Below are 10,572 nucleotides of genomic sequence, written 5' to 3' on the forward strand. Positions count from 1 at the left end.
GTGTGCGTGTGTGTGTGCGCGCGCGCGTGTGTCTTCGCAAGCGGTGCCCCTGCCCTGCTGTCTGATTGGCTGCGCGGCCCTCCTACACCCCGCCCCCCGAGCGGCCATCGCTGCATGGGATTGGCCGCCGCCGCCGCCCGTCCCGGGACATCCAGGGAGGCACGGGTTCGCACGCAGCGGCGCTCCGGTGAGGCGACAGAACCCGAAGCGTAGTGGAGCCAAGCGGGTCCCGATGCACGAGTCACGGCGACCATCGGCGGGGATGAGGGCGCACTCCAGCTGCCTCTGATTATTAAAAGCATATAAATATCACTATGGCCGACGCGTCCGAACCAGCACCAGCGACTGCAAAAATGGCGTCATCATGCGCCCGGGTCCGAGCTCTGATGACCATCCTCCTGCTCCTGGCGGCCAGCGGCGGCTGCGTCGCCCCGACGAGCGGCGCGGAGGCGGCGGAGGAGGCGGTGATCTTCGGGCTGCGCCTGGAGGACACGGACGACATCTCTTTCATGGACCGGGGCCACCTGCGCGTCAGCGAGCGGGCTCGCGTCAAACTACGGATATTCGGGCAGAACATCAACAACGAGACCTGGTCCAAGATCGCCTTCACGGAGCACGAGCGGAGCCGTGGAGGAGCCGCCGCCACTGGGAGCCTCGAGGGCGACGCGTCGCGGGACAACCGGAGCCGGGAGGAGACGTCGGGTACCGGGCATCCGTGCGGCATCAGGACGTCAGACATCATCATCCTGCCCAGCATCGTGCTGAGCCGCAAGACGTCGGGCGTGGTGGAGATCGACGTGAAGCCTTTACGCAAAACGGAACGGAGTAAGTCGTACTACTTTTGCATCGCCACCTCCACGCCGGCGGCGCCCGGTGCGCACGGGGCGCACGGGGCGCACGACCCGTGGACGGAGCACACCTGGGTGTACCACGACGGCGAGGACACCAAGGTGATCGTGGTGGAGGAGAAGAAGTTCCTGCTGCCCTTCTGGCTGCAGGTGATCTTCATCTCCATGCTCCTCTGCCTCTCGGGGATGTTCTCCGGGCTGAACCTCGGCCTCATGGCGCTGGACCCCATGGAACTCCAGATCGTGCAGAACTGCGGCACCGAGAAGGAGAAGAACTACGCCAAGAAGATCGAGCCGGTGCGTAGCCAGGGGAACTACCTGCTGTGCTCGCTGTTGCTAGGCAACGTGCTGGTGAACACCACGCTCACCATCCTCCTGGACGACATCGCAGGGTCGGGGCTCATCGCCGTGGTGATGTCCACCATCGGGATCGTGATCTTCGGGGAGATCGTCCCGCAGGCAATCTGCTCGCGGCACGGCCTGGCCGTGGGCGCCAACACCATCTTCCTCACCAAGTTCTTCATGCTGCTCACCTTCCCCGCGTCCTACCCGGTGAGCAAGCTGCTGGACTACCTCCTGGGGCAGGAGATCGGCACAGTGTACAACCGGGAGAAGCTCCTGGAGATGCTGCGGGTCACGGACCCGTACAACGACCTGGTGAAGGAGGAGCTCAACATCATCCAGGGGGCCCTGGAGCTGAGGACTAAGACTGTGGAGGACGTGCAGACGCCGCTGCGGGACTGCTTCATGATCCCCGGGGACGCCGTGCTGGACTTCAGTACCATGTCGGAGGTGATGGAGAGTGGCTACACGCGCATCCCCGTGTTCGAGGGCGACCGCTCAAACATCGTGGACCTGCTCTTCGTCAAGGACCTGGCCTTCGTTGACCCGGACGACTGCACGCCCCTGAAGACCATCACCAAGTTCTACAGCCACCAGCTGCACTTTGTCTTCAACGACACCAAGTTGGATACGATGCTGGAGGAGTTCAAGAAAGGTAAGGTGTTCCTCCTGGAGATAGGGCTATCTCCTGTTCTGTAATGATTGGTGAGAGTGTTGGCCCATGGAGATAGTTGGTTACAGCGGGCGATGAGGTGGTGACCTCTCCCTGTTATCCTGAGGTTATGTCACGCCAGGCGGATGGGGGACATTGGGACACAGGTGAGGACACCCACTGGGATCACTGGACGTGTAATGGTTTGATTAAGATCAAGACCATCCTCCTCTATGGACACCTGGCCTCGTTCCCCGCGGCCGTAGTGAAGCGCTGGATCCCTGTTTCATATTCAGTGTGTGAAGATAGAGGATGGGTCTGGATGGTTCGGGTGAGGTCAGGGTTCAGCGCTGGTCGGGGGAGAGCCAGGCATCAGGGTCTGGGAGTTGCAACCCCCCCTGGAGCTCTGAGGGAAGGCTCTGCTGAGTTCAGCAGCGGGTCGGGGGGGTAACGGAACAACAGACCTCCAGTCTGCTGGGAGCAGCAAGGCCATGGGCCCCTAGAGAGAGGCTGACCCTGTGAATCAGGTGTGAATCAGGTGTGAATCCGGTGTAAATGTGGTGTGAATCATGTGTAAACCAACACAACAAAGGCTGGATCGTACATGTCTTCCACGTAACATTAAGGGTAAATTAATTCACCATTATTTATCATCAGTCAACTAACGCATTTATAAACCTAAGTTAACAAACAGTTAATTAAGTTAACCAACAGTTATCTAAGGGTCTTATTCACTAATGGCATTTGTGTTGACTCATGGTGTGCATGCTAAGTGAGGTGTTTATACTTAACCTGCCCAGCCTTCACCCTAACGCTAGCCCCGATGCTAATGCTACATCATCATGCTTATCACTGCATTAGCTAACGGAGGGTTAATGGATGGACCCTTACGCTAGTGTCCCAAATATATTTGTTGGTTCCTTTATCCAAGCCCCTCAAAGCCAGCACAGCAGTAGGGAGGGTGGGGGTGAGGAGGGGGGGGCAAGGTGCACCTGCTGTGGCCTCTCTGTGGTGGTCACAGGGGGAGGAAAGCAGGTCGCTATCTCTCTCCATCACTTCCATTCACTGTTAATGTTTACACCAGCCTCCTTGTCTCTCTCTTCTCTCTCTCTCTTACACCACCCTCGCTCTCTCTCCTTCGCTCTCTCTCTCCTCCCATTTTTTTGTCATCCCTTCCCCCTCCTCCCCCCCCTCCCCCCTCCTCCCCCCCTCCTCCCGTGTTTGAGTTCTGAATGACTTGTAGGACATGTGGAAAAGCTGTGGCGAGGTGATCGGGTTATCAGGTGTGGGCATCTTGTTTGAGAACCTGCTTAAACTCTCTCTCTCTCTCTCTCCCTCTGCCTCTCTCTCTGCCTCTCTTTCTCTCTCTCTCTCTCTCTCTCTCTCTTTCTGCCTCTCTCTCTCTCTCTCTCTCTGCCTCTCTCTCTCTCTCTGCCTCTCTCTCTCTCTCTGCCTCTCCCCCCCCCTCTCTCTCTCTCTCTCCCTCTCTCTCTGCCTCTCTCTGCCTCTCTCTCTCTCTCTCTCCCTCTCTCTCTTTCTGCCTCTCTCTCTCTCTGCCTCTCTCTCTGCCTCTCCCCCCCTCTCTCTCTCTCTCTCTCTCTCTCTGCCTCTCTCTCTCTCTCTGCCTCTCCCCCCCCCTCTCTCTCTATCTCTCTCTCTCTCTCTGCCTCTCCCCCCCCCCCCTCTCTCTCTCTCTCTCTCTCTCTCTCTCTCTCTCTCTCTCTCTCTCCCTCTCTCTCTCCCCCCCCTCTCTCCCTCTCTCTCTCACTCTCTCTCTCTCTCAGTGATGGGGGTGATAACACCTTTTGTCCTGCCTCTGGAATGCCGTCGTGTGGATAATGAGTAACCACCTCTAACCCCCCAAGCCGCTGTGTGCTGTGGGCATGCTGTCCTGGGTGGTGTGTGTGTGTGTGTGTTTGCATGTTGTGCGCCCGTGTGGGTGTGTGACTTTCAATGCGCATGGCGTGTGAAAAGATGTTAACATCTTGTAACCTGATGTTTTACATTTTTGCATCCCTGCCCGGTCAGTGGTTAGCGGCGCTTTCTTCGAGGTCGGGAAAGACGACCATTACCATGACAACGGCTGAGGCTAGAGGCTGGACCAGGGAGGCTAGAGGCTGGACCAGGGGGCTAGAGGCTGGACCAGGGGGCTAGAGGCTGGACCAGGGAGGCTAGAGGCTGGACCAGGGGGCTAGAGGCTGGACCAGGGAGGCTAGAGGCTGGACCTAGAGGCTGGACCAGGGGGCTAGAGGCTGGACCAGGGGGCTAGAGGCTGGACCAGGGGGCTAGAGGCTGGACCAGGGGGCTAGAGGCTGGACCTAGAGGCTGGACCAGGGAGGCTAGAGGCTGGACCTAGAGGCTGGACCAGGGAGGCTAGAGGCTGGACCAGGGGGCTAGAGGCTGGACCAGGGGGGCTAGAGGCTGGACCAGGGGGCTAGAGGCTGGACCAGGGAGGCTAGAGGCTGGACCAGGGAGGCTAGAGGCTGGACCAGGGGGCTAGAGGCTGGACCTAGAGGCTGGACCAGGGGGCTAGAGGCTGGACCAGGGGGCTAGAGGCTGGACCAGGGGGCTAGAGGCTGGACCAGGGAGGCTAGAGGCTGGACCAGGGCCTGGCCAGGGGCTAGCTGGCCAGGGCCTCGCTGGCCAGGAGCTAGCTGGCCAGGAGCTAGCTGGCCAGGGTCTCGCTGGCTCGCTGGCCTGCAGCTCAGTGTAGGATGAAGGCTGCAACCTTCTCATGAGGAAGGAGAGAGCTAGAAGCCGAAGGAGCCACAATTGTTTATTGACCCGTATTTCGAGTCATGCCTCTGCTCGTATTGTTCCCTTTTGACAAGTCAAAGGTCAAACTAAATCAAGAGACACGTCATTAATGGAGTCAAGCTCATTGCTTCTAGACGTGACCGAGCGTTGTGAAGAGCCTCGGGTTGGTGGAGAGCGTCGGTGGAATGGTTCACACCGACCGTGAAGTTAGATCCATTATGGTGCGATCATGAGAACCTTTGCCTTCGTCATAAGAGGATTAATGAGGAGGAGAAATAGGACAAATCAATGAGCTCCATTACGAGAATTACTCCTTCCGCCAAACGGGCCTTACGTAATACTCTGTAGTGGTAGTTTCTGTTGTTGTTGTCGACACATGGCGGCTCAGACGGCGGGCGGGGAACCAGAGCCAGGCGGTTGAGGGTGTAGATATAGTGGCCTGTTGTAGATATCGCCTGTTCTTTGGTTAATGCACAGTGTTGGGCTTCAGCTAATGCTATGAATAGAATGTGTTTCATTCACTGTAAATACTTAGGTTTGTATCGTTTTGTGCGTAAATCATTCGTATTCTATGATGATTGTATTGCAAAAGAGGTTATCATTTATAGGATTTCCATTTTTTTTTATTAAAGTAGTTAGTTTGTTTTGTCCTTTGTCCTTTTTTTGAATTTGATATGAGAGTTACAACCAAAATAGTAGAAGATTTGAATTGATTTCATTGCTCGTTCATACTATAGTTTGAGCAAGAAACTAAGCACAACTTCTCATAAGTTGAATAATTTCAATAATCATAAGGAACAGTTTGACGCACGGCGTTCTGGAAGTTTCCCTGGTTTGTAGCTATGAGGCTCCGGGGGAGTTCAAAGGGCTCCGTGTTTTAAGTCATTGTTAATTAATATGATGCCTCTTGCCGTGCTGCCAAGTCCAGAGAGAGAGAGAGAGAGAGAGAGAGAGAGAGAGAGAGAGACAGAGAGAGAGAGAGAGAGAGAGAGAGAGAGAGAGAGAGAGAGAGAGAGAGAGACAGAGACAGAGACAGAGACAGAGACAGAGACAAAGACAGAGAGAGAGAGAGAGAGAGAGAGAGACAGAGAGAGAGAGAGACAGAGACAGAGAGAGAGAGAACACCTTGGTTATATACCGAATCAACAGTATTCAACACGTTCAGTTCAGTTTGAGTTTTGTGGCACGCTGTTATGACTGAGTACTTTAGGAGTTCAGCGCCTTCCACATCCTTTGGTGGCTGGAAGGGACCGGGGCTTTATTCTCACCTGGTTTCCCCTGCTCCCCGGTCTCTTTCACTGTCCTTCCGTGAAGCCACAGAAAGCCCATTGTGTGATTTACACAAAGTCAAAGACTATCCTCCTCTCACACAGCGTTCTAGAAACCAGGGTTCATTACTGGCTCCATGGAGTCCGGACCCCATCAGCCGACGGCGTGACCTTGATGATGTAAGGCTGAGGGCAGAGGTCGTTACTAAGCATGTTCTTCAGAGAGCCGGGCACCTTGTTGGAAAGTTGTGAACTCTCGGTTAAATGCTGCCTCTGATCGCAGCAGTGAATGGGCAGCCAGGGGCCACACACGCACGCACACACACACACACACACACACACATACGGAAAGGTAAGGTTCAGCCCAGTTTAGTTCCAATGACAATGGGTGTTTATGCTAACTAGCATGTTGATTATCTCGGTAGAGAGAGCAAAGGAACACAATAGGAAGACTACTGCTTTTTCAGGTTATGAATCGGTTTTCAGGTCCTAGCCTCCAGGCTAGCCTCTTAAGGTGGCTACGAAGTGAGCTTGTTGCCTCAAACGGTATCTACATCGTATTGGTTGAGATGATTTAACGGCATTGAACCTTTATGTGATAGTGATTCAAAAGGTCAATGGACACAATGTCCGTTGTAGTTGTGTTTGGGTGGTCTGTAACAGAGGTAAACTGTGTTGGGCTGGTTGGTAACAGAGGTATCCCGGGTGTCAGGGTGGATTGTAACTAGCTGTACTGTGTGTTGGCCCCCCCGTGTAAACCAGTCTCCAGGCAGCCTGTGTTGAACCAGTTTCCTTCTCTCCAATATAGGCCAATCTGAATCAGATTCCTCCTGGTGTCTCCACCACCACTCTCTCTTAAAGGGACAGGTGTCATGTTGTCTGTGAGGGTTCATTCGTATTCCGTCCGTCTCCGTCCACGTTATAACTGATGTGTTTGTAGAGTGTTGCGCCGCGGTGCCAGCGCTGGGATAAGAGCTGGACTGGAGTGGCGTCTGTTGGCAGCCCACCGCGTGGTCTCCGCTCAGGGGTCCCCCAACACTGCCGGCTGCCCCCCCAACCGGCCCCCGATCTATGGGCTAATGCTTCAGTACTGCTGGATCTATAGGACACTGCTTCAGTACTGCTGGATCTATAGGACACTAGTTTAGTCCTGTTGATCTGAAGGACACTAGGTTAGTGTAGATCTATAGGATACTAGTTTAGTGTAGATCTATAGGACACTAGTTTAGTGTAGATCTATAGGACACTAGTTTAATCCTCCTAGATCTATAGGACACTAGTTTAGTCCTATAGATCTATAGGACACTAGTTTAGTGTAGATCTATAGGACACTAGTTTAGTGTAGATCTATAGGACACTAGTTTAGTGTAGATCTATAGGACACTAGTTTAGTGTAGATCTATAGGACACTAGTTTAGTCCTATAGATCTATAGGACTCTAGTTTAGTCCTGTAGATCTATAGGAGACTTGAACTTAATGTACGCACTTAACTTAATGTATGTCGTACTTAGTTATAGTTCTTAGTTGTGTAGCATCTTATCCTAGCTAGCTTTGTAATATACGGGGAATGGGTTAACCTAGTGATGGTTAGTGCTTGGAACTTGGTTCTCTGAACATCCTTACTGTACCTACAGTCTTATATTGTTGTTTCACCTTCTTCTGACAAATTTACTTATGGTCCCACCTACGTGGTTATTAAGTCGCTCTGGATAAAAGCGTCTGCTAAATGCCCTAAATGTAAATGTAAAGTAATACAATAATTGCATTATAATCTGATTTGAGTCGTTGTTTCTCTGAATCTTTATTGGTATGAGATGTAAATAAAAACTGTGATAAAATTGGCCTACATACTTTAGATTCTGGTACGTGAAGTCAGCCTTTAAGACCAGATTAGTGGTTGAGTGTGAATCACAGAACTGCCTCCCAAGCCAGTGTGATCCTGACTTTTCTTTAAGTTGCATACATTCTGCCGTGTCTTACTGCCCCTAAGACACACAGTCATGCTCTTTAGTTCCCTCGTGTATGTGGGTTAGAATCACTCTCTTTTTAGTTCGGTTTTTGTTCAGTATTGCGCTATAACTCTCTCCTCGCATACGGTCAGTAATATGCTGTGTTTGGCAAAGTCAAAACGCTGTAGCCTTTAGATTCGCCCTACTTGGCAGACCTTTAAAAAGACCGAAAACATCCATAATAGAAAAATAAAAAGTAGAAACTATTCCTAAAGATGAATCATGAATGGGAGCCACTATTCAGGACTCCTCGGTGGGTCTGAAGAGGCACGGTGGGAAACCTTCTCCTATTTGATCCTCTCTGGCCTCTGCTCTCCTTGTAGTGTGTGTGGACCCCTGAAGGATGAAGTGATACTTCGTCCTACTGAAGTAGAACAATCGGCTTTGACAAAGTCAGCCATGTTCAGTTCAGAGTCCCTGCAGTAGAACGCTGAACACAGCTCCCTATACAGAGCATGTGAGCCGGTTAAATGATAAATGGACTGCATTTATACCGCGCTTTTCTAACCAGTGACCACTCAAAGCGCTTTACAATATTGCCTCACATTCACCCATTCGTACAGAGATCCACCCATTCATTCACCCATTCATACACACAATCACCCACCGACGGCGGAGTCAGCCCCCCAGGGCGACAGCCAGCTGGTCAGGAGCAGTCAGGGGGGGGGGCGTCTCGCTCAGGGACACCTCGACACTCCGCTAGGAGGAGCTGGGGATCCAACCAGCAACCTTCAGGTTACCAGCCGACCCGCTCTACCTGCTGAGCCACATGCGGCCCCAAGACCAAGCTGGTCTGTGGCGCTGCAGACTCCAGCGTTAGCGCGGTGTTGGTGCAGCCGTTCTGCTGTGATCCGCCTTCTCTATAAGCTCAGATCAGGAGCGTTTCCAGGAGGAAGGCTTTGGGAGTTGTTGTGTTGTTTTAAGGTTGTGGAGCGAGAAGCCAACTTCAGGAACACATTGTGGAGCACCTGCAGCAACAACACACTATTGAGGATACATTCTCAGAATGCACACGGCCCTCTCTGGCCAGGCCCGAACCAACTCCCCCTGAAGAGAGGAGCCACGAGAGATATGTTAGCCAGATGCAAGCTGGAGCCAGAAACATCCTGGCTGAAGATGAAGCCGATGGTGTGATGCATACAAGACACATGTAAACGACCAATGCACATGTAACATGTAAAATGTGACATATAACATAAACGCACTTATTGTATGTTGTACGTCCTGGCACTTTATTATAGTACTTAGCATCGTGTAGCATCTTATCCTAGCTATCTCTGTTGTATACGGGGAATGGGTTAACCTAGTGATGGTTAGTGCTTGGCACTTGGTTCTATGAACATCCTTACTGTACCCACAGAGATATATTGTTGTTTCTCTTTCTTCTTACAAACAGACTTATTTTAAGTCTCATTGGATAAAAGCGTCTGATAAACGCCCTAAATGTAAATGTTACTGCTTTAGAAATGAACAAGGGCTGACCCCTGTTGGATATGGATTAGGTTGAGTTAGGTTGAGTTAGATTGATGGACGACCGGGGGGGGGGGGGGGGTTCAGTCGGTACACATCAGCTCACTGAAGGAGGAGGAAAACCGCATGGCAACACCTTGTTTCCATGTGCTCTATGTTTCTTGTTTTGCAGTCTGGTAGTCATTGATTACAAGCATTGTTGGGGAAGGCTTGGTTTGTGTGGCCAAATGGTACCCAGTTCAATGTGTACCAGATCCTCACCAACCGCCTCCTGGTTCCCTGAGCGTGGAGGCTGGAGATGTACAACGTAAACAGGGGCGGCATGTGGCTCAGGAGGCAGAGCGGGTTAGCTGGTAACTGGAAGGTTGCTGGTTCGATCCCCGGCTCCTCCTAGCGGAGTGTCGAGGTGTCCCTGAGCGAGACGCCCCCCCCTGACTGCTCCTGACCAGCTGGCTGTCGCCCTGGCGGGCTGACTCCGCCGTCGGTGTGTGAATGTGTGAATAAGAGGCAGTATTGTAAAGCGCTTTGAGTGGCCACTGGTTAGAAAAGGTTGTATAATTGCGGTCAGTTTATCATTTACCATATAAACTGCTGGGATGGTAGGGTCAGCAGTACTGGCCTGTCAACCTCAGTCATTCAGTCTCTTGATATGTCATTTGCCCTACATTTAATCTAATTGTGAATGGGACAGGATAATGGATGTAAATGTTGATTCGTTATTATTCATGAGCTGCGATTGGTTGGTTTGAGCCACAATCTGACGAGATTAAACCAAACTTCTTGTTCTAGATGTTGGCAGAGAGAGAGACAGACCAGTGAGGCTGAAAGAAACTGCTTTTCAAGGAAAGTCCGGAAACACCAACCAGAGCCAAGATGTAATTTGAGCTTGTACCTATTTGACCTAATGTCTAATGTGATCGATATTGTGGGCTGTGGTATCTGGATTAAATTCTTCATTAGGGCTTTGCAATGGTTATCTTTTCTTAAAGTTAAGGTAAGTTTCCTAGGCTTGAACAGATGGGTTTGGTTTGACCAAATGATGTATTTCTGATAGGAAGATTCTAAAGCCAAGAATAGGAAAGGAAATGACTGACAACGTTTTGGCTGAGCGAGAGAATGGGGAGAATCCTGATGTTTCCTCAGGGTCTTCTCAGCAAAGCAATCATTCCCATAAGTCTGTTGCTGGATGCTCCTGAGTGACAGGACAGCTCAGGCCAGAGAAAAT

At 51.7% G+C, this 10,572-nt stretch overlaps 1 protein-coding gene across 1 annotated transcript in view; it reads left to right on the forward strand.

Moving 5' to 3' along the window:
• Positions 1-314: 314 nt before the first annotated feature.
• cnnm2b (cyclin and CBS domain divalent metal cation transport mediator 2b) overlaps positions 315-10,572 on the forward strand; it is a gene marked incomplete at both ends in the record, with an annotated part of 18,361 nt that continues 8,103 nt past the window's right edge. The window contains 2 exons of the mRNA XM_079730418.1: positions 315-1,845; positions 1,985-2,009. Of these exons, the coding sequence (XP_079586544.1) occupies positions 315-1,845; positions 1,985-2,009 (1,556 nt within the window). The remainder of the gene's footprint in view (positions 1,846-1,984; positions 2,010-10,572) is intronic.

This window comes from Pollachius pollachius, assembly GCF_949987615.1.
Source record: "Pollachius pollachius genome assembly, chromosome: 2".
NCBI lineage: Eukaryota > Metazoa > Chordata > Actinopteri > Gadiformes > Gadidae > Pollachius > Pollachius pollachius.